The 24967-nt window shown below is 47.5% G+C and overlaps 1 protein-coding gene across 1 annotated transcript; it reads right to left on the reverse strand.

Moving 5' to 3' along the window:
• Positions 1 to 4250: 4250 nt before the first annotated feature.
• Positions 4251 to 20805, reverse strand: LOC126526036 (uncharacterized). The gene is made up of 6 exons (XM_055067655.1): positions 20441 to 20805; positions 17663 to 17764; positions 13249 to 13471; positions 11630 to 11919; positions 9160 to 9489; positions 4251 to 5312 (listed from the first exon to the last, which is right to left on the reverse strand). Exons 1-6 carry the CDS (start codon positions 20780 to 20782, stop codon positions 5205 to 5207), a joined length of 1395 nt encoding a protein of 464 aa, XP_054923630.1. The 5' UTR covers positions 20783 to 20805; the 3' UTR covers positions 4251 to 5204.
• Positions 20806 to 24967: the final 4162 nt, after the last annotated feature.

Here is a 24967-nt window from a genome sequence, read left to right on the forward strand (position 1 = left end):
CATGAAGGAACACCATTGGCTCTGTAACCATATATGTTATTGGTTTAAAAGAACCTTGCGTAACTTTAACTGGGAGAGTGCAATACATACATACATACATACATACATACATACATACATACATACATACATACATACATACATACATACATAATAAAGGGAAAATGAGACATCCACCCGTTCGCAGCAATTGCTACAAAGGAAACGGTTACTCGAAAGAAAAGCCTTAGAGTTGAAGATTTTCCTTTGTTTCCCTTTCCCTGCTTTTCCCTTTAAGATTACTTCTCTCCACCTTGGGGGTTTCCGCAGAACTACTACGTCATACATACATACATACATACATACATACATACATACATACATACATACATACATACATACATACATACATACATACATACATACATACATACATACATACATACATACATACATACATACAGTATGTGTACAAGTTTCGTTTATGAGAAACTATTTAGGAATGCCCCTGTTGCCTTTGCTGAAGTGCTACGAGGCTAGGCGGACATTTCGAGCAAGAAAATTTGCAACAATAACTTCAGTGGCTACCTAAAATATGCGAAGTGACTTTTGAAACGTAATTTTAAGGCAAGTTGTGATTGCGAAATTCAAGTCGGTGAGTAGCAAAGTCATGCCTGCTGAGCTCGAGTTCTAAGAGTAGCACCATTTTCAAGGTATATACCATATGCCACCGTAACATGTGCTACGAAATACATTGGCATGCCAGTTAGCAGCGTTCCAAAAGCGTGCGTCTAACAGTAGAAGGCGATCTTAACGGGAACATCTCTGCAATTTACAGCAGGTTTTGGGGATTGATATACCAAACCTGGTGCTAGTCTCATGATTTCTGATATGCAGACATGACGTAGCTACCCATTAGCTTAGATTTCGCAATTACACCAAGAGATATAGAGATAGTGATACAGATAAAAAGTCGCAGTTTCGCCCGAAAGGCAGATAATCGATTGGGGTAGTAAATTATTATTAGACAGCTATACGATGCAAGGACAGCAGGCTCATCGGCCGTATAAACGTGTAAACATCCGCTTACTAATTAACAAGTACGCTGTAACGCGCGCACAGGTAAACATGAACGCACCTCGCGGTCAACGGAAACTCGCTATCAAAACGCTGGAGCGAAGAAGTGCGGCAGCAGCAGCGAGCGAATTGATCTTCATGCTGCCTCTGGCTTCAACGCGTCCTAAGCGGCGAGAACACAGCGCATACGAAGCTATCATCCCTCGGTGCACTTTGTCCCCGTCGTAGATAGCGTTTAAAATATGGCCCACACGGCCGCGACCGGCCGTGTCACACACAGCCGCCGACTGAGCACCGATGTCCAGAACAAGCTCAACAAGGCGCTCTGCGTGACAGACTGCCTTTGCAGGGATTCAATGTTCTCGACGTAACAGCAGATTTAGACGTCCCACACCGGTGATTGAGAAATGTGGTTGCGAGCGGCCTTGCACAGTCTCGACGGCAACGTTGCGAAAGTAAATTTGCAACCTGTCGTTCTATCAGCGGCAGCTGCTTGGAAGTGGTCTCTTGCCTATGGAGCGAAAGACAGAATGATGGAAGTCATTCCGCAACCGGGCACAATTGGTTGGCCGCGCGAATTGAGCGCTTGGCAGAGAAATTCTACATTCATGAGACTATGAAGGGAATAAAAACTATCTGTAAGCTAGCGGATTGGTTTTCGGATTCGCTATTTCGTAGAACCAAACGAGAAAGGAAAAGTAAAAATAAAAATGGCTTTTTCTGCCGTTGAACTGCGCTAAACAAGCTGGTTTGCAAATAAAATGATGCTAAGCTCGAGCGAACGCCGTCCTGTCCCACAAACTCAAGATGCCTAATATGGAATTGATGGGCCAAAAATGAAAGAAACAAAAAGTCGCAGTTTCGCTCGGAAGGAGAAGCATCGATTGCGATAGCAAATTAGTAGACAGCTTACGAAGTGAGGAAATTGGTTACATCGACCGTGTAAACTGGCAAACGTTTGCTTACTAATCATATTAACAAGCATGGGGTCACGCGCGCACAGGTAAACATGAACACATCTTGCTCGATGACCGTGGAAACTCGCTGTCAGAATGTTGGAGTGAAGAAGTGCGGCAGTAGCAGCGAGCGAATTGACCTTCGTGCTGTCTCTCACTGCAACAGGAACAACACGTCGAAGCGCAGCGTATACGAAGCTACTGGCACTCCGCGTGCTTTGCCTACATCGCAGATCGCTTGGACGATATGGCGGCCGCGTGGTCGCGCCGAAAGCAGTAGCCGCTGAAGTGGAACGCCCCCACTCCCTTACTTCCACCCCGTGCCTCGCGCGCGACAAACGACGGCGCGCGCGCGAGAGAGATTGAGCTGTGATCATCGGCTTATCCTCGCAAGCTTTCAGTCACACACACAGCGCAGGGCGCGAGGCGACGATGTTATCGTGTTCGGAATTTATACGGAACAGGGCTACGGCGATGGCGTCCGCGAAAGTGACGGCAGAAATGCACTTGGAGTGTGCAACTACTACCGCAATGGGAGGCGAACAAGACTTTTCATGCAGTTTAAGCGAACACGAAGGAATACCAGTCTGGGAGTGTGACAACGTGTGTGTTTCTTGCCTGAAATTTTTTCGGTTTTGCTACTGTATGGTCCAAACGTATTCCAGCGGCGAAGATGACAACGGGCCGGGAATAATAGAATAATTCTTTGAATGACAGAAATGCATAATTGGGATAAATATACATGATTATCACAAGACACTGCGCGACAGCTCTCATAACGGTTCGTGCGGTTCAGCCGCGTTCAATGAGCGCAAGTCAGCAAGTCAGAGTGACGAAGCCAACTTGCGATACAAAGAAATTGAGTGAAGTAAAATTCCCCCCATACTTACTTCGCGACAGCCATCTGGTTGAGATACTACTAGTCATTACGCCGCCTTCTCCATTAGTCTAGTTTATCCCGAGCAATAACTTTGGGTTCGGCCTGTAAAACAAAAGAGGTCGTAGCGCTTCTTCGTCTGAGCACAACGTATAAATCGTCATGCCATAGCTTTTCCGTTGTTATTCAACATCCCCCCCACACACACATACACACTTATCTGTTCAACGCCACACACGGAATCGCCAGCCTTAGAAGAGATTTTTTCCCCATCTGGAAAAACTTCTTGGAACGCCTAAAGAGCCTACAAAATGCTCCGACAGATTCTTAAATTGCCTGACATACGCCTAGTTTTTTTCAAGTTTGGTTGTTTGTTGAAACGTAACTACTTGGAAGCCAGTCACAAGGATGTGATGTGTATCACGAAAATTAGGGGAGAACAATCGAAGCAATTGAAGTCGTATGTTGACCTTTCATTTTATGCAGAAAAGTGCTAGTAACCTCACATGCTCTTTATTACAAACATAGGGAAGTTGCTTGAGTTGTTATTAGTGTTAAGTCACGCAGCTGGTCTTAGTACCAAGGAAGCCAGTAATAACCAGTGGGTATTTCACATTATGATTCTTTAAGCTTGAGGGAAAAATAAGCTAAAAAATTAAAATATGGGTTTTTGCGTGCCACGAAGCTTTAAAGGCTCATGAAACAGAGCGGCACTACACATTATTATTTTTTAGAGCGCAGCTCTTAGGCGGCCGTTCTTGCGGTGAGCGTCGGCGTTGTCCCACGTCGTAACTGAGCGAACGAGCGAAGAATGAGAGTGAGACGAAAGACGCGAGGAGGAAAACGGAGAAGAGGGTATAGCGGGGCCATGAGGCGGAAATCGGAGGAGTGTATGGCGAAAGCGTGAGAAGAGCGTAGTGCGGTGACGATGGGGCCAGAGTACCGCGCGTCGTCTGAAAGATCTGTCTGCGGCGGCTGTTGTGGATCGCGCCCACGCGTCACCCAAGCACTGCCTCTCGCGATCTCCAGATTAGCGAGGCAGTCGCACTCCACTTCGCTCCGTTTGAATATCGTGTTTTTTGTGTAAAAACAAATATATACTTTAAAGAGAGAAGTAGGAAAGCAAGAGGTCGGCTGACAACGGCCGCCAGAAGGGGCACAAACCCTGCCTTCTCTTTGGAAGAAAGTGCCAGGAACATAGAAACGCGACACGGACATTACGCAAACGTATTGAACTTAAGAGACAATATATATACAAGCACAGTACACAAGATCGAAAGAATTACGTCTTATAGAAGCGTTGAACGGTGCGGTATTTATTGGAAGAATATTCAAGCTGTGCGCAAAAAATATGGGGGGCGAAAAAGAAAAGGAGACAAATGAGCGCAATAATAGGGCCGCAAACAGAAAAAGAAAGCTGTCATCAGTCGCAAATTATTACTCAGTGCTTATGGTAAAGTCAACGTTGGAGCAGTTTGCTCTTCAGTTTATAATTTTACTAATACTGATTATTTCTGCTCGATATTCTGTGTGAGCGTCAAGCATTACCTTGTATAATATTATAATTCCTTACTACCAGTCAACCTTCTCACTGAAAAAGTCCAATGTCTTTGCAATGCGTACGCTCATGTCTGATTGCAAGCAAATACCCAGTGAAGGGTGTTGATTCAGCCATTAGCCCATATTCCTATGTGTTCTAGAAGAACAACCGTGAATTTAATTGAATTGTGAACCTTCAAACATGCTAATGCACCAAATTTCAACTGTGTGCTAAACTAGTGGGAGTTTGTCTTAGTTATTTCGTATCTCTGTGACAGTCTGACGCACAAGACGAATTGCAGCAGGCGTCACTAAGACGTCGTCAAAGGAAGGGAAGCATGTTGTTCAAGAAGCTTTCGAAGTGCCATAAGTACGTTGACAAGTGTGTCCCGCGTGTTACGAATCTTTATGCAGTCAAGGCGTTCGTCCAATGGAACTATTGCCAGCGCTGGATGCTACCACAAGGCAGGTTCTGTGGTCGTCGCCGGTGTGTCTTCTGCCAGAGCACCGACGGTTCATGTAGCGGACGGCAGCACTTGCACATACAGGCAGTTAAAAAATTAAAACAAGCACTACTCCCGAACGTTTGCTGGAGATCAGACGGGGAAATCAAGCGTGAACAAATCACATAGAAAAGCGAAATTCGCGAGCAGACGGCTGTATTTGAAAAGTCTCAAATCTATAACGTTCATGCGGAAATGCTTTGTTGAAAGCCACTCGCTGGTGACGCGCATAATTCGGACGATGTCACGGCGATCACGCCGGCAAGCGGACCTTCAGAGGTCTTGCTTTGGCTTGACCTTGGAATTCGTCCCAGGTGCTGTTGCCTCAGACTTGTCCAGTGCTGAGGGTTCCACTGAAAAGGTGTCTAACTTGGCTGGGACCTGCAATAGAGCAGCGAAAGCACTTTTAGATGACATGAAGACAGAAATGAAGATCTGCGATACCTTAGTCTCTGAATACATTCATCACGACCTGAATCACTTCTTAGACAACCACAAATGCCCGGGAGTTGACCTAAAGCTGCTGTAATCATGTTAAATGTTATGCTCTGAGTGATCACATGCCAATTTTCATATCTGTCAATCTCACTCCGAATTCCCAACGATAACCGGACCAAACGTCATTTTATCGAGTTATAAATGATCAGACGTTATGCGAGTTCAAGGAACGCTTATCTATTCTTAACTGGGAACATGTTTTTGAGGAAACCGACCCTGATGAAGCATACGAAAAATTTTTAGAGATATTTACTGACATTTATAATGCTTCCTTTCGACTGAAGAAATTCTCCCAATCAAAGAAAAGTAGAAAACCATGGGTCGACAAAGATATGTTGCAATTGATAAGAAAACGAGATAAACTTTACAGACTGTTTTTAAAAAGTAGGTGTCCTGAAGCGCTGAAAACGTTCAAAAAATTTAAGAACTTTGTTACAAAGCAACTTCGCATCGCTAAAAAGCAATATATTTATAACCGATTCAATTCAACTGGTGGACAGTCCGAAAAAGTTTGGAAGGTTTTAAAATCTATCTTTGGTAATTCTTCCGAACCGACCACAAAAATTATTCATGAAGGGATTGAATTAAAGGGTGCTGACCTAGCAGATGCCTTTAATGACTACTTTCTTTCTTTTGCGGACACATCAAACAGCGATGTAAATCTGTCTAATATGAGTGCCCGAAATAGCGAAACAATATTTCTAATGCCGGTTACAGTAAATGAAGTAATTACAGAATTTTTATCACTCAATAATAGTAAAGCTACAGATGCGTCAGGTTTCCAGATACAGCCCATAAAATTTACTATCGACATTCTTGCACCTTGCCTTGCCCATATCTTCAACTTATCTTTAGTTTCCGGCGTTTTCCCGCGTCTTATGCAAAGGGCAAAAGGTATAGTAATATATAAAAAAGGGAACAAAAATGTAGTGGGAAACTATCGCCCGATATCCATCTTACCTGTGTTTTCTAAAGGCCTCGAAAAAGTTGTTCTTAAACGGCTATCTTGTTTTAGTGAAAGATACAACATTATCACTTCAGCTCAATATGGCTTTCGTAAAAACAGATCTACTGAGTTAGCTCTCTTTGCTCAAAAAGAATTCATACTAGAAAATTTTGAATAAAAAAACATGGTACTAGGATTATTTCTAGATTTTTCAAAGGCGTTCGACCTTGTTAATCACTCTGTGCTGCTTAAAAAATTGGATCATTACGGTATTAGAGGCATAGCCCATACGCTGATTGCCTCATACTTGCGACATAGGTCTCAGTTTGTTAGTATTGCCGGTGAATGCTCCCAGTTGAAAGCGGTAGCTTCCGGCGTTCCGCAAGGGAGCATTTTGGGTCCGTTTCTTTTTGTTCTTTATGTCAATGATATTGTCCACACCGACAGCACTGCTAAGTACATAATTTACGCAGATGACACCAGCTTGCTTTTTTCGGGTACTTCAACTGCTGATCTCGCAAATCGAGCTAATAAAACCTTAAAAGAAATAAATACTTGGGCGGCTGATAATCACTTAAGAATTAACGTTAGCAAAACTGCAGCAGTCATGTTTCACCCACGTCACAAACACTTTGAACCTCCTCTAATTGAATTAAACAATACCAGAATAGAATTTGTGCAGTCTGTGAAAACTCTGGGCGTTTACTTTGCAGCAGATATGTCGTGGAATGATGATATTAATTACGTAGTTCAGAAACTTTCCAGAACAGTTGGTATCATGCGCCGCAATTGCTTTAATTTTCCTACATCAGTTAACTTGTTACTTTACCACTCTTTGTTCTCTTCCATAGCCAACTACGGATGTATGGTGTGGGCAACAACAACAGCTGGAAACATTAACAAACTCACTGTCTTACAAAAACGTATTATACGCATTGCATGTAAAGTGCCGTATTTCTTACACACTGCAGGCCTTTTCCATCAACACAACATTATACAGATGAAGTCCATGTATAACTACAGACTGTGCTATAAATATAAACTCGCCATGATGAAAAATGATGACTCCTTGCTTAGACTTGCTGGGTTAGAGCAGAGCAGAACTGTGTATGATACCCGCACAACAGAACCTTGGAATGTTAAGAAATGCCGCACAAACTATGGCAAACAAATGTTGCAGCATACCTTACCGACACTTCTGAACCATTTGTACTGCTACGAGAATATTGATTTATCTAATATTTCTCTGAAAGAATTGCCCCAAATGTTCGTGTAGTTTTGTACTGTACAAGTACAATGTACTGCGTACTGAACGTGCATGTCTCATTCTCTGTACCGAACGTACGTGTTTTTTTTTGTTTTTTTTTTGTTTTTCTCCTCACGTTTTGTTTGTTGTTGTACTCCGCCGCCGTCAATGCTGCACTGTAAGAGGAAGCCAGGACCTCTCAAGCTGTCTATACAGCTTTTTCCCTGGCTGTCCTCGCAACACCAGTTGCGGAAATAAACCTTCAACCTAAATGTCCCCCAGCTGTTTGCAACAATGGTGACGGTGCCATTATGACAAACGACGACGTCGGTATGATATTGGCGATACCAAAGATGACAATGACAGCCAATTCCGGGTTCGGGCTTCTGGTTCGCCTCGAGGGGTCGTTTGAGCTGCCCTCTCGTTGTCAAATGTTGACGTCTTGGTAGCAAGGAGTAATGGATGCATCGTGCAATCGTCTGCTTCTGCTCGAACTATTGTTTGCCTTTGTCTACGCACTTTACGGTATAGGTAGGCTACAGTCTCGCCTCTTTTGATATCTCGTAAAACAAAGAAAAAAAGATCCTTTCGCATATATACGTCTACATGACCAACTGATGCATCAAAGACAGCTAGGCTGTATAAGCGACTTCTCACAACCGTCAGAAGTACTATATGTATATTCGTCTGTTTGCTGGCGGTTCTTAGTGAATCATCACGGACGCCCTGGTCAAAGGGCCGCCTCAGGACTCCCCCACGAAGGCTGCGTTACCAGACGACAGCGTCAGCTGCGACCACCACGACCGTACAAACGCCTGGCTGACCTCCAACGTAGAGCAGGTGAAATGTGACGTAAGAAACAAGAATTAAGGATTACTTACCGAAAGAAAAAGCAATAATAAGAAGAAAAGAAAAAGTGCGAAGAAGTTTTTCATTCCTGATAGGCATATCCACGTAACTCTAACTTTAAAATCATTTATAATTACTTGTAAAGTAACAATTAATTTGGGACGCTACCTCGTCATAACAGGGAAAAAAAAGCAAGAAAGGCACAACTTGAGGCAAAGAGCAAAATAGCATGTAGTACAACAGAAGGGAACCTACGTGCAACAAAAGTTGTCCTACTTGCTATTTTGCGCTTTTCCTGAAGTTATGCAGTACCAACTAGCCTACCAGTCTGTTCTCAAGAAAGGCACGTTATTCGTTGTCTCGTGCTATAAAGAGCGTCGAAAACGTATACTAAACATTCTGTTGCTAGTCCAGTGAATGCCGTCATCCCTTCTTGTCCTTGTCAGTGCTTTCGGCTGGAAACCCATTATACCATATACTCTCAATGCCCGTCACGCCAGCTGCCGCCACTGACGGCGTGACTCTACCGCACCACTATAGCGCTCTTGGCGAGGAATGCGATGAGAGCTGTAAACTCCGCCTCCCTGCCTTGGGCTAGCAGGACCTTGGGTGCTTTCATCGAGTGGCCGTGGTAAATGCTAATGCACTGAGAAATAGAAAAAAATCGGAATGAAAAAGCGAGGACGCACCTGGGCTCTGTCGGGGCTGTCGTGCTTCGGCAGAGAAGTGCGGTCGGACGTCCGGCGCGCGTCCGGCTCGTGGGCGTCGTCGGACTCGCCTTGTGGCAGAAGAACCTCAGCCGAAGACCCTCGGCTGATGGCTGCTTCGGACGTTGCAGCAGCTGCCGGCGGCGCAACATTACCGCCGCGGGTCGTCGCTGCGGTTTCTGCGGCTGCGCCATCTGACGGCAACGACGACACTTCAGCGGATTCGCTGCCTTCGTGTTGGGCGCTCTGTTGCCTGCCCATGGGCACTCCGCTGTCAGCCGCGACCGAGATGATGTCGAGCTCTGTTGGTACCTGCGCATATGTTGTGATGGCTGCTCGTCACTTGTACGGGTTCGCTCTTTAACGTTGCATGTGAAATAGTGTTCTACCGTGCAGTTTGCCAATGAGCATGAAACGAAGGTTAGCCTCTGTTCTTGGATGCCTCACAATGGCGGCTTAATGTGACCTCTGGTACTTATTTGATTTGGATGCTTTGTTTGTTAGGCAGACGCGCACAAGGGTAGTGACCCCGTATAGCCGGCTATAAACCAATATGCGAAAGAAATTGAAAAGATAATTTTGAACACATAACGCCAAATATTCTGAGCTCCACTTTTATTTTTACTGAATAACAATAAATAGGTCCAATTCCTTTCTTGAAATGCCTGACAGATCGCTTGCCCACTCTTTTTTTATGTTCTTGCGCTGTCATAACCATAAAGGAGGTTAAGTCCTGGTTCTAGTCCTCTTGTAAGCCTTAATCTTCGCATTCCCCTACCTCACATTACCTGTATAGGAAGCCGAACTAGTAAGGCAACTATACTGTACCTCTATTAGTGGAAATCGCGACACGATTGGAAGAACAAGAAAATTGTTCACCTTTGTTGCACCTACAGAACAGTGACTCGTGGCACTGACAGGGTCGGTTACCGCCTGCCTCCTCACCCCTCCCGCTCCCCTGTCGCCCCCTGTCCCGATTTCGTCCACTCGAGAGTCGGCAACCCTAATTTGACCCCGTATTCACAGAAAAAAGTCTAACGCTAGAAATACTTTTAAGAGAACATTCCAGGCAATCCTGATGCTGGACAATGGACATAGTCATTTTTATGTTGCTGCGTGCACAAAAGACGAATGACACATGCAAGTTAACAACGAACTGTCGTGCCTTGCTTGTGTCCTATATTTTTTTTGTTCGCTGCAGTTTAATAGGGAATTATCACCTGCTCCCCCAAACTTTCAGGTTTTTTGCTGAACATATTACAAGGTGGCTGGTCAATCGCAAGAGACACTTACCAACGAATACCTTTGTGAATTCGGCCCCGGTTCGTGGAATCAAGAATTCTAGCACTTATTTACTTATGTGCGATGCTTGCGAAGCATTTTCCCAACACTAAGAAACTTTGACGCTTATTTAACGTAATAAATGGACAAGCCGAAAATCTTCTAATGCTATAAATTTATTACATTTCTGACCTTTCATGAGAATGAGGCGATTCAAGAAAAAGTTGTCTAATTCTGTCTTAATTTTTTTATTGGATTTCAGATGCTCAATCTCAATTCTAGAATACAGACAAGCCCGTGAACGCCCTGAATTGTTTACTGTGATATCTCTTCTTCAAACCGGGGCCGCATTCGAAAAGCTTTTCGTTCGTAAGTGCTGCTTGACCTGCACCGGTTGCCTTAGCTGATGATATGTCCAACACCAGAGCTTGGTGTCATCTGCTGTTATGAAATATTCTAGCGCAAGAACGTTTTGGGAATACAGGCCCAGAGTTTGTGTCTGCTTTCCATGAAGTGTACCTGTCATGGCATGGTGACGCAAAAAGGGGTGAAGCGGGAGCAGAACGTCTAGAAGTTTCGGCACTGGATCTGGCCCAGTCGGTGCCCTACCATACCGCTACTGGTTTTATATGACCCAACGTAGCATCTTAGCAAGCGACCGAGCTAGTCGGCGCCACCGCCAAACAGCACGATCTCCTTGTACCCTTTCTGTGTGCCCAAAGCAAAACTGGCTTTCATGGCAGCTGTTGTAATAAATTGTTTAGGTGACCATTAGCCTGGTTAGTATTTATGATAAGATTTCGGAGTCGAGGAACTTTTTTAACGCCAAAATAAAAAGAAAGTCGAGAATGTCGTCCCAGTACACCTTTAATCTTGCCTTTCATCGATAGCTTGGACGTGACGTCAGTGGCGCTGCTTTTCACCGTGCTCTGCTTTTCCAACATGGTGGCTAAAATTACATCAGTGCATCACATTCTCTGTTGCGGGTAACCTGCTTCAACTTCCCAGAGACGCGGTCCGGTAGAGCGCTGTTGGCGCCTGTGCTAAAAAGCGCTGCAGGACCGGCTGAACCATGGCGCCACATGCCACAGGACGCATGAACTCTTCACCGTATACACTGTTCATCCAACGTGGCGGATAATCGTGAGGAAATTGTGAGGAGAGAGCATACCGGGTTCGTGTCGCCCTGGTGACGCGGTAGTGGCAAGGCGCACTGAGTGTTGTCAGGCGCTCGTGGGGCGGAGGCCTCGCGGAGCTCCCGGAAGGCCGGGTCATTCGCGTCGTCGTGAGGCCCGGCGCCTTGCGATGGATTCGCACCTGAGCGCGAAGTGCGGTCACTTTCGGCCAGCGCTGTTTGTGCTGGTGGTCCCGTGATTGCCGCACTCGTTGCGCGTGTCGCTGGCAACGTCGCCGTTGGGACCATGCCGGTAGGCTTACGCTTTGACTTCCGCTTCACGGCGCCTGCGTCAGCGCATAGTTTGTTCGCTATACTACGTGCATCGCGTACGAACTTGTGCCAGAAGTTGTCATATCCTCCTCGGATCATTATTATTGAGATGGCAATTATTTGGTTACAGCTTACATGGAAATCGCTATTATACAGACACGACGCCGTCGCCATCGCCGTGATGTTCTGCACAAAGTCCTAGGGCGATGGCATGGTCGCCGCGCAAGGTAGGCTTTATGTGCGAGTGTGAGCCGACGATGGTGACTCAATTTCGCGCGCGCAAGGAACTCGTGCTTGCCCTGCTAAGCACGAGTTTGCGGGATCAAATCCGGGCCGCGGCGGCCGCATTTCGATGGGGGCGAAATGCAAAAGCGCCTGTGTCCGGTGCATTAGAGGCATGTTAAAGATCCCCTGGTGGTGAAAATTACTCCGGAGTCCCTCACTACGGCGTGCTTCATAACCAAATTGTGGTTTTGGCACGTACAAACCCAGCATTCATTTCGAGGTGGGCGGGAGGGGGCGGGGCGTTCTACTCCGGCGGCTGCAGCGTACGGCGCGGCCCGCGGTTTGCGGGCCCTATTATGAAAGCGATCTGCGATGGGACAGAGTGCGCGCCGGGTGCTTATAGCTTCATTTGCGCAGTGTTTTCTTCGCTTAGTTCGCGTTGAAGCGAGAGGCAGCACGAAGGTTACTTCGCTCACTTCTTCTGCCGCGCTCCCTCGCTCCAGCGCTTTGACAGCAAGCTTCCGCGGTGATGAAGTGAGATGTGTTCATGTTTCCCTGTGCGCTTGTAACACCGTGCTTGGTAATTTTGTCAATAAGCGAATATTAACAAGTTTATGCGGCAGATAAAACTACTGTCCTTACTTCCTAATGTACAGTGTCTCCATGAAACTCCCTTTAAACTCAAATTTTAGCTAAAGCAAATTATTAGTCCTAGAGATTATGGTTCTGCGATATGTCAAGCGCAGCAACAATTTTTTTTTTTCAGCGTAAGTGGCCTTTAGTGCTGGCAGTCGCGACAAACTAGCGATATACATTTTCCTGCTTTTAGCGAACGCCTCCTTGATCACGTGCGTTGTTTCCTCAAACATGCGTTTCTAGCCCTCGCCGGACCATCGGTTAAAGCTTCCCCTGGCTAACAACTTATTAAGCCACGCCTTAACTGTTTTTAGGTTGGCTGATTTTCGTTCACACGTTCATTCGAAGTTTCCTTAGAGCGACCGGTCAACTTTTAAGGCACAATGTGTTTCCACTACTGCTTTTCAACCCAGTAGTTTGGTAGGAATCTGTGCATTACAACGTACTGAGCAGTAAAAGCCTCCGCTAGTTCAACAACTTACTGCTGTCGGTGGTGTTGAGCTGGGCCGCGGCAGACTTCTTTGTCTTGCGCTTGCTTTGCCTTGTCAGCTGCGGCGACTCGCGGGTTTCACGCATCTGGTTCCTTCCAGCGGTGCCACCGCGCTTGGTGCTTCCCTGCACTTGCTTGCCCTCCGCTTGAGGCTTCTCGGACTGTTGGGCTGCCTCGCTAGGAGAGACCTTGAAGGCGTCCTCTGGTAACGAAGGCTTTGACGGCACCGAACAACGGAATTGAACAACGAGGAATGCCCATCGCGAACACTTGTTGCAGAGTAGCAGCTCCAGCAGGGCGCCGATACACAAACTTATTGTTGTCTTATGAATAAATGTTGTCCAGCAGAAGAGTTAGAGACAGAAAGAAAGAAGATGCAATGGCTAGGTGTTCAGCATAAAGCGCAATGAGGGTATGTGCCTCATGTGTGTGTGTGCATCGTCAATGAGGGTACACACACGCACGCATGCACACTATCAATAAAGTCAGTTGGGAAATGAAAGAAAACAAACATTGATGTAAAACGTACAAATAGCGCATCTCGTGTATAACATGGCCAGCTTCTTCTTAAGCTCAAATAGTGTGAGAGCATTGCGCCAGCCTTCATCGATTTCACCATTACATCACCTTTGAGCCGGAATGCGTTGAAGAGTGACGCATTTTATTCTTACTTTCATATTTAATTGGTTGGGAGGGATATTGCATTCTGCTTACTGTACACGTGATTTCCTGGATATTTACATTCGCGACGCTTCAGAAAGAAAATTGTTAGCGAGTCAGTGCTTGTTGCGTCAGCTTTGATGCTGGTGCTTTATCACCGTTTGGTCTGTTTTATTACATTCCTACGTCTGGCAACGTCTTTTTTTTTACGAGCAGACCTCCAATGGTCATGGCACTAATGGCAGGTCGAGGGCTGACCGATGGTTCCCCACAGCCTACCTAGGAAGAACGCTTTCAGTGTGCGCGCCTGAACCAATTTTTTTTCGCACTTGTTCTAGTGCCATTTTAGGAGCCATGCATTGCTTAGGTAGGACGATTTAGATTTTGTTGTAAAAGCAGACACCAAACGATGTCGCGAAACAAGCCAAGCGTACAAGGCGGCGATTGACATTTGCTCTGATTGACATTACGACCACCGGCCGCATTGACGACAGGGGCAGCGTGCTTAAGCAATAGCGCTAAAATTGATCGACTGAACGTTGATGTGCACAATTGCTTTTGCTTCTCCGTGTAAATAAATATACGCAGCGTTTCACAAAAATGCCTACATGACACGTGTCCTTGCTTTGCTTCGCAGTTGAGTTGATGAAGGTTGGAGGCGGTTCAGCCATTTGGAGCATCTGAAGCGTGCTACAGCGGCGCTACCGTTATTTTTCGCATGCTTGAGGGAAAGCATTGGTTACATTGTGTACACTGTTATCTGATGAATGGAAGTTATGATGTGATGACTCAGTAGAAGCTGAATAACACGACTGAAATGAGGAGACAAGGAAAATTAGGCACCAAGTGACAAGCTGCGACGGTCATCTCAAATTTTATTTAAAAAACGCCAATCTTTTATGGTCGGCCTAGAACAAACACCCGAACGCTAGTACAAGACACGATGAGAAAATCTCATGGAAAAAGGGCATGTATTTTTCTGGAACTGCAGGGAAAGGCGTACTACCTCGCATTACTTGCCCACTTGTATTAACAGCCAGGCGCACATATCATTCGTGCATGAGAATTTTTTGTTGTGCTAGGGCACTACGTTTGTTTGTCCTGGGCAAACTATAGAAGGATGGCGTTCTTACAATGAAAATTCAGACGGTATATGTCGGCATTTGTAGTGCGGTGTTTATTTATCTTTGTGTCCTCGCTTCAGTCGAGCTGATTCAGCCAACATTGAAGATGTACCAACGAGTCTTCGCCAAGATGTTATTACTAGAGATCGATGACTAAGTAACCGCTACGCCACTGTAGCACAACTCTGACGCTGGCGAATTGAAATTAAATTATAGAGTTTTACGTGTTAAAACTACGATCTGATTATGAGGCACGGCGTAGTGGGGGACTCCGGAAATTATGTCCACCTGGGCTTCTTTAACGTGCACCCAAATCCTAGTACGTGGGTGTTTTCACGTTTCGCCCCCATCGAAATGCGGCCGCCGTGGCCCGGATTCGATCCAGCGACTTCGTGCTTAGGAGCCCAACGTCATAGCCAATAAGCAGCCACGGTGGGCGACGCTGGCGAATCGGGCATGTCTTCGTTAAACTTCGCAGTTTAGCAAAAGCTCGACCATGAAATTACGTATAGACCGTCTTTTCGGTTAAGGGAAAAAGGAACGCATCTCTGAGCCAGCACGCCGCTCTCGTCCCCGCACTGGTATGTGCCCTGCGCCGTTTCTTTCAGCGACAGCTTGGAACAGTAGCGGTGTCATTGCGAACGAGCTTGATCCTGACGTGTTCCGTCCGCGATTGCTACAGTGTCACATGACTCAATGTAAACGGGCTACCACTGTGCTCTATTCGGCTGCAAAAAATAACTTGAGCAAGCGAATGTGAAGTTCATCTTCAGCGGCGGCGACTCCGTGAACTCCGCCGCTGCAGTTGAAGACAAACGCCGGCTTTGTATTGCCAGCATAAACAGAAAGGACTTGAAGCCACCAGCTTCGTCGCGTTTGTGTTCAGAAGGACATCGTTCCCGGTGAGCGCATGGCGACAAACTCGGCGCCCGTAATCAAACTGGGATGTGAACGAAAGGTGCGTATCCGAGTCGCTGAACTAGCGACAAGACGAAGAGACGAAGTCCACAATGTCTTCATGCGCGCAGATTGAAGTCATTCAGATACGTTCGAAGGTCATCACGCTCGGCAACGAACGTTTTGGTAGAAGTTAACTGGGGAGAAATTATGCAAACAGTACGTGCCGATAAAGAAAATGACGGTTCGTTCGTTTTCGTTGTATAACTAACGTCACGCCTGTCGTGTGCCGGCCGCCCCTATTCGACATGAGTTCTCCCGTGATCCCGAATCTCCGAGGCAAGCTGTCCGGCCGACGCCGCACTTCGCATGCTGTATAACTTCAGAAAATAAAGTTGCTGTGGCAGAGAGCAGTTCGTTTTCCCGCACTCTCGAGTCGGCGGGGTGCCCTTGCACAGGAACCGTTCCGGACCTAAAAGTGGGCATATTATTTCAACGCGTTGCGTGCGGCCGGTTGATAGGGGTATATCCGCGGCCACTGTTACATATGTCACCGTGTGATGTCTCCCGTCACACGGTGACGGGAGACGTCACCGGGGGCTCCTTGGGCGACGTGGGCGCGGGTTCTGCGCCATGGGCAGTAGCGTCGCCCTGGTTTCGCTGACACCGGAAAACAAAGAAGCCTTATCGACGTAATTTTATCGAGTACTCCATTTTACCTGCCCTTGCGGTCGAGTAACCTTACAGTCCACTGCTCTTTAAAGCTTGATGCACGGTTGCTAGGTAAACAATGCTGAGAAAATAGTGCTGCGAAAATTTTAGAGCACGATAACTAGCAAAACGTGTTTGCCTCCGAGCATCGCTAGCTATATTTATTGGAGTGTGCGGCACACCGCATGGCGCACGGAGACACCTATGACTGGTGTCACCTGAGTGGAAGCCTCATACAGAGTTCGAGGCTACACATATAATAATAACTCATTGCACGTACGTTGCATGTCGACAATCACTCGACTTGCCTCGTATTTCAATCATGGGCAGCACTATGGCAGCGCCTCTAGGTCCATTGCTTTTCGATATTGCGGCTATATTGAAGCTCAACGCTCAGTCTATGACACGTTAAGAAGTCCCTCAACCGCAAAACCTTACGACCTTTCAGAAAAACACGAAAACCTACTTCTCGTCGTCAACAGCACATTCGCTGTGCAACTTCCAGCATGATCTCACACACCAGCATGGCACTTGATGATAGACGGCGCTGTGGTTGCAAAATGGCGTTGCCCTCAATAAAACCATGGAGGAAGGAAAAAAAGGAGACCATTACGCCACGCAACCAGCCTTGGCAAGCGAACGTGCGGAGAAGCCCTTTAGTGAAGCAAAGGGCTGGTGAAACCACCGCTTGGCTCAGTGGTGGCCCAGCACGTGACCTCTTGAGTTGAGATCACGAAGCAAGAATCGAGATTTGCTGTGAGGTTAGGTTCCCAGTAGCTCCGCCAGTACTTTTTATTCGGTGCACGCTTGATCGGCTGCCCTGCCATGGCTCTGCCTGTAGAGCGGGAAGACTAAAACCAACCGCGCATTTTGACGTGCGGTCACGTGTTGAGCCGAAAGGTTTGGCTTCAATCGCGTTGCCCGGTGCTCCCTCCTAGCTTTTTCCTTCCTCCATGAATACAACGGTCCATAGAAGCCGTCGTTCTACGGCATTGATAACATCCGGCTCCTCACCGATAGTACTTCTTCGCCAGTCGACACGGTGACGGGAGACGTCACCGGGGGCTCCTTGGGCGACGTGGGCACGGGTTCTGCGCCATGGGCAGTAGCGTCGCCCTGGTTTCGCCGACACCGAAAAACAAAGAAGCCTTATCGATAAATACGCCGTGTCTCGGCCTCTTAGGTCGCTGCCACTGAGGGCAGCATGATAGTCAGTTCTTCACCAATAAAGCCTTCTCAGTGGTCCTGCCAAATCTGTCAACATATTTTATGATTCTTGCAGTTTATATGTAACATGAATGACAATATTACGTTGTTTTCTATCAATGCTCACAGCACCCTGTCTCACTGCTTTCGGCCGCTGTCACACTAGGCAACGTGCCAATGAACTCTGTCTACAAAAAATGCATTTCAACGGTCATGTCAGATCGAAGCATCAGAAATTGCATTTATGCCGCCTGGGAGTAGGAGAAGCGCCAACAGTACGGTGACGGAGGACTGAGTTCGTCTACTTGTGGCTCGGTGTGACAGACCCCTTAGACTGAACCCCTTCAGGCTCAAGTTATAGTTCTCGGTAGTCGTGACTAAAGAAGCAGTGAACCCGGGGGCGTGGCTTTCCAGTGGCACCAATGGGATACCATATAGAAATCGTCTTAGAATAATGTAGGGAACGTCTCCGGCAAAAATGAACGTTGCGTCGATGTCATGAGCGTACCTTTTAATACATTGGTGTGGATGACGTCAGTGATCTCATTACACGCATTTCTGCTTTTCTTCTGCGTTTATTATGAATTATAAGATAACCGCATCTTTTGTTGCAAAAAGTCATGAACTAATAAAGTATCCTATCGCTCGTGATGACATAGAGTGTACACTTCGTTCAGTGGTCTTGATTGTCACAGCTGTAATACTAACGTGACCGCGTTCCTTTTCTTTGGCTTTGAGATGACGCCCCTTGTCAATGGCACGCTGGTAAATCATAACGTTTGTGTCATTCTGTGACCGCGCCGAAGAGCAGCTTTTCTCTACCTATCACTCGCCACGGTAGCATTCAGAGTATGACCTCATGCTATGAGTGCGAAGTCACGACGATGTACAGCACGAAGGCCTCCACGAAGGCACCTCTGCCAGCTGAAGCAGTTTTATACGGGGGCTCACATTAGGGAATGGCACTGAACGACGTCAATGCCACACCAGCGTGCCGGCTGCTCAGTCTTCCCGATAAGCCGAAGTGACGCCATTGAAGTGATTTTTTTTGTAAACACCTGAATGCGTGCCTGTACACTAAGCGTGCAATACAGGTAGCATCCTTGTCTTGCATACCAGCTTCCATTCCTTCACAGTTTGTCGGGTTGGGTTTGCGCGACCAAGCAACTGAGGCCATTCAAAATGAAAGTAATCCAGCCATGTGCTATACACGGCTATCTGTTAATATTATCAATAGTTACTTAAGTAATATTTTCTTCTCTTTATGTTTACCCCCGATGTGTATTTTAGAGAGAAAGTGTTCAATGAACAGGCACTTTCTTTGACCGAATGTGATGTTTCAATACGAACATTGCTTTACCGGTGAGTCGGAGATGGGAGCTGCATCAGGCTACACTTATGTGATATTTTTTCCTCCCCTCTAACTATGTCACTTGTTGGCAAGAGTAATCCTCCATATGAAATCAAACTTATCCTGCGTGTCAAACACGTGTTGTGTGGTAGCCAGAGCTGACGATGATGTTATTGCTGCAGTTGTCCGGCTCTTATTGTCATATGATGTCCCTTTTGGGCACGGCAGTAGAGAAATTCCGAAGACATTAGAGAACAGATGTGGCACGTTTCGGTTATCATCGTGCGATAGAGTTACACACATGGATTTGCATGATGTTGTGGACTGACCTTCGCGTCGCTCTTGGCCTCTCCGAGTCCATGCGAATAAACACGAAGAGCCACCGCATATGTTTGCATCGGGTGGTCCCATGCGGATTTCCCGATTCGCACTTCGTACTAACTAAGCGACGTCCGGCACCGCTGCTCAAATGATCCGAATAAAATGCATGCAGTGCTGTGGACTCCAGATGATTTCGACTAAAGAGACTTTTCGGATCAAACGGCTTTGCCAAAAGAAGGGTTTAGTGTGTAGTTGAGCAAAGAAGTCTACTAGAAGAGATATAAGGGATAAGGCGACTGTGGTATGACGAGAGTTTACAGTATATCTGAACGGACAAGTCACTACAATAAAGATGTCGCTTAAGGGTACTCCTAAAGACCGTTAGTTTGAGCCTTAATAAGAAAGTACCCTTCTACATCACCAAAAAAGTCCCTTTTACCGTAAGAGGAGCTTTGTTAAGCCATAAAAGACACAAAATGAACAGACAATCCGGGACATCGTCTTGAAATTCCCGCACCAGTCCACCGTGACGTCATTGATTTAATCACGTCTGTTTGCGCATATCTAACTTTTTATCTGTAATGACGGGCTACATTGTATTCGAAAGAAATCAAAGAACTTAGCAAGTTTCAGTGATCTACTATGCAACAGGAGCCCCTATACTTTGATGTCTGTGGGTCAGTGTGTCGTTGCGGACTTCAAAGTTCCAGCTAGACAAATATAAGGACACTTAACCTTCATTTTCTGTTCTAGATCTGACTCTTCTACCGCGAAATCTACGGAAAAGATATGGGGTTTTTAAAAAAGGCGAATAATCAAGCCAAATTAATCCACTGTTTCTCTTTAGTGTTTCGGCAACCCGTCCATCGAGCGAGATAAGTCTTTACAAGGGCGCGCGACCAGCTACGACTCACCTGCGTTGGTTCTTCGTCCGAGAGCGGGGTGACGGGACACATCCGGAGTTCGTCCGCGGGTTGCGCCGCTTCGAGGGGTCCTACCTTGGCGGCAGCCTCGCGACCTTGCACCGGGCTCACGGGCGTCGCGTTCTCACGCGAAGGCGGCGACCGGCCCGTGTCGGCCTTGCGACACGACGCCCCGCCGATACCGTGGTCGCGGTCGTACTTGCGCATCAGCAGCCAGATGAGCAGGCCCGTCAGCAGTGCTCCGACGACGACCAGGACCATGGCCAGCGTGTCACCGAACACGGTCATCGTGCTGGAGGATAACGGTAGAGCAACGGCGAAAAGAATGCGCATTGAGTGCTCAACAGTAGACGTGAATCTCCACGTGATTGAACGACTGAAATTAAATTATGGGCTTTTACGTGCCAATACCACTTTGTGATAGTGAGGCACGCCGTAGTGGAGGACTCCGGAAATTTCGACCACTTGGGGTTTTTTAACGTACACGCAAATCAAAGTACCACGGGTGTTTTCGCATTTCGCCCCCATCGAAATGCGGCCGCCATGGCCGGGATTCAATCTCGCGACCTCGTGCTCAGCCGCCCAACACCATAGCCACTGAGCAACCATGGCGGGTATTGAATGACAATCCAGTTGTGGAAGATATGCAATAACTTGTATAGGTAGGTGCACTGAAAGTATATGCTGGGTCAGTCCAATAAGTATCCTGTGTTTTAAGTGCATTATATGCAGCAATAATATGAAATCAAGTCTGGTTCCGCGAGAATCATGCGCAAAGCGAGTTGAATAGTTAGATTGCATATTAAACCATTTTCGCCGGAAGGCCAGAAGAGGCCAATCCATTACATTAAAATTATTTTCGGAAGAAGAGTACAAATGGGATCATATGAAGAAGGCCCTGTCGAAAAATTGAGCTCACTTCAACTGAGTTCAGTCAGGAAACGCTAAGTCTTGCCGTGATAAGACGTCAGGCCTCTACAAAAGTTAGCTTTGTTAGTATAGAAGTGCGACACAGTGATTTGACACTTGCACAGTGCGCAACATGCTTAACACCACGCGTATCAATTTTCATGTTCTTTCGCAGGTGAAAGGGCGTCAGCGAATGTCATTGATTTTTGAAATCATTGCAGGTTTACTACGAAAATGCATGGCGACATAAAAAGCACGAATAAGGTGCCCTCGCCTCGTTCTGTGGATGTGCACCGACCAGGTCGATCTACCGGTGCGGCGCCATTCCCTGCCTTTTTATATATTGATCTCAACTCATTATAGTTTAAATATTATGTAGCTCGCGCTACTATCGCTGTATTTGCATTGTTAACTGACTTGGATTTCGCGCATTGATCCACAATTATTATTCTGCAGGCGTCTGGCGACGTCGATGGCAACATCCAACAGAACCGCTTCTAGCAAGCGCAAAAGGCGGACAACTGGCACTATAAAACCATTACGACTCGCAGGTGGTGTGATTGGGCGGCCACAAAAAAAAAAAAAAAAGAACACCGATGGCGCGCCATAAGAATTGGAAGCTCACCGGCTGCTCCAGTGTGAAAACGCTGCGTCCGGCCGCTCGAAGGGTCTTTCTTCTTCTAGCTCGTGATGTTCATGATGAAGATGATGATCATCACAAGCACGGACGCATACAAAAGAAGCGGATGGTCGAGGTAAAAAGAAATGAAGGGGGAAACGATAACAGAGATAGAACTTCGAAGTAGCATCAATAGTTAATACATCACTTCATGCAAAGAAAAAGAAAGAAAAAGCAGGCCTTACAGCATCCGCAAAATGCACGCCAAATATTACGTCTTAAGCAAGTCTGCATCACACATAAGAAGTTGTAATGGAAGAAGAATAAGGACGCGCTAGTTGAGCAATAAACGCGTAGACGGGGAACCAAGGGGCCTTCATTTTCTCTTCTTCCCGTTCATTGCTTAGTGAGAGCTTCGACTCAGGCAAGTTTGATGCCGTCAAGTTGCATACGAGGGTTTATTGGTCAGCTGCATGCTCTGAAAGAAGTGCACGTGCTACCTGACGCCATCAGTCGCAACGATGTTCCACATTCGCCGCCATGCCCCCGCGTGACGCTGGCTAACACTCTCAGGTTTCTACCTCGTACATAGCAATACCGAAGAATGTGGACTTGGGGAAAGGCACCGCCACAGCACAATTCGTAGTGCAACGCACGCCTAATGGGGAGGTCGTGGGCCAGCAAGAAGTTCTTCTTTCCGTCCATTTTCCTTTCCCTTTGACTTGTATCATTTCTACACTTCGATTAAGAACTATAAGTAATTTCTCCTGTGCTTTCCTTGGATTCATTGTGTGCCGGCTTCATATGGAGGGAGTTGGGCAGTTCACTTGCGACATGTAAATAAATCAAATCCCGTGACATTATGAGCCCGAACCACAGTATAATGATGATGCATGCCGCGTAGTGGGGCACTCCGGAATTAATTTCGACCACCCGGGGTTCTTTAGCGTGCACTCAACGCACGGTACGCGGGCGTTCTTGCGATTTTCCTGGCCCCCCCAGTTTTCCCTCTTCAACTAAAGTATGAGGAAATGCACAACTTGACAACAGTGCGAAAACGCATTGATCACGATGGAAGACAAAAAAAAAATTACCGACGATTACGTTACTTCCTAATGCGAAATTTGAGCGCAGCAAATCAGCTGTTTCACCTTTTCGATAGATTGAGGCAAAGAAATCGAGCAACACATTCACAATTCCACGTCAACGCAAACGTTCACAACTGGACCCTTAATGCCATATTGGCCTCCGCCGTGCATCAGTCGTCGCACTTGCATGAATGGGATTCGCGGAGATACGAGTCTTACACTCACCGCATTAAGTTGTGGAAGGTGCGCTGGCCTCGAGGGATATTTGTAACCGCTTGTTGTCGAAAAATGAGGAATGTCACCTTTCCGCACAGATTGCATGCATGAAGAACACAGTCTGAATTGACACAAGTCCGAGTTGGGAAACGCACACCGGAGATTCTCACGGCACGTATCCGGAAGCGGTTTCACGTCATTTTGGAACCAGAGCCGATCACACACTGAACACACACTTCCAAACGGATTGTCTGTAAACTGTCGCCGGAAAGCATTTGTTGCACCCTGACTGTTTGCGAGCCTTTGTTTGCGTTTGGCCTCGGCCTCGGCCGCGCGAACGGTAGAGTCTTCTCTGCGACGGCGATGAGCTTCTGCTTCAGCCTCGCTTACTGCTGGTTGCTCTCGACGGCGGCGATGAGCCTCCGCTTCGGCGGTGCGAACGGCAGGGTCTTCTCGGCGGCGGCGATGAGCTTCTGCTTCAGCCTCGCTTACTGCTGGTTGCTCTCGACGGCGGCGATGAGCCTCCGCTTCGGCGGCGCGAACTGCAGGGTCTTCTCGGCGGCGGCGATGAGCTTCTGCTTCAGCCTCGCTTACTGCTGGTTGCTCTCGACGGCGGCGATGAGCCTCCGCTTCGGCGGCGCGAACGGCAGGGTCTTCTCGGCGGCGGCGCTTAGCCTCTGCTTCGGCGACGCGTACTCCTGGATCATCTCGACGGCGGCGACGGTAAGCTTCTGCTTCGGCGGCACGCACCTCTGGATTCTGACGGCGACGGCGCTGGGCCTCTGCTCTGGCAGCTCGTTTAGCAGCAGCAGCAGCAGCAGCAGACGGAGGACTTCCATCGGTCGTCTCGCTCATGGCTCAGAAAGAACTGGCAGATAATTTCGCAGTGGCGCACGGCAGCGGCAATTTCGGCTCGGGCGGTGCACATATACAGATCCGCCGCCACCGATCTGGCTCTCTGATTGCCACCGCACAGGGGTTGCATTGGAGGAGGAGCGAAGAAAGGAATTAAGTTCGAGCCGGCGCTTTGACAACCGGAGACTCGCAGGAAGAGGGGGGAGGGGGGCAGCGTGTACACCCAGCGGCAAACGATGGGGGCAGAAGCGCGCGCAGCAAGCGGACAACACGATAAAGGGAGGAGGGAAGAGATAGCAGCGACTGACTGATGCCGCTGACGCCGATAGTGAGTCAACCCCAGCTGCGGAGTTGGTTTCAGGGACAACGCCGCCGATGCCGACACAAACAATATGATACCCTCGCTTCCGCAGCGCTAAGAACCAGGTCTAGCCGTGGGAAGGTGGTCGCGTATTCGTCGACGTGCCGGGGCCTACGTGAAATAACCGGCGCGTCGGCAACTGAAGAGCACCCTATCCGCCACACAAGAACAGGGGGGGGGGGCGGACCCTTTCCTCCTCTTTCTGCATGGCGGCGACGGTGTTCTATGCAGTTACGTTATCTTGACTCTCTAGCGGCGTCAGCGGCATCCAGCGGTATCAGTCGGTCGCTGCTAGCGCTGGGGGGATGAAAGGGGGGCGGAGCTGGTTACGAGGCCGACGACAACGCCGACGACGACGCGAAACCCAGGAACGGACGCCAAAGAGCTGCGCTCTAAAAGGAAAATCCCGCTATACATACACGTTATACTGCTAGCTTCGCGGAACTGAGAGTAGTGCTTGCCGGTTGGTG

Source organism: Dermacentor andersoni, chromosome 8 (assembly GCF_023375885.2).
Source record: "Dermacentor andersoni chromosome 8, qqDerAnde1_hic_scaffold, whole genome shotgun sequence".
NCBI classification, from domain to species: Eukaryota; Metazoa; Arthropoda; class Arachnida; order Ixodida; family Ixodidae; genus Dermacentor; species Dermacentor andersoni.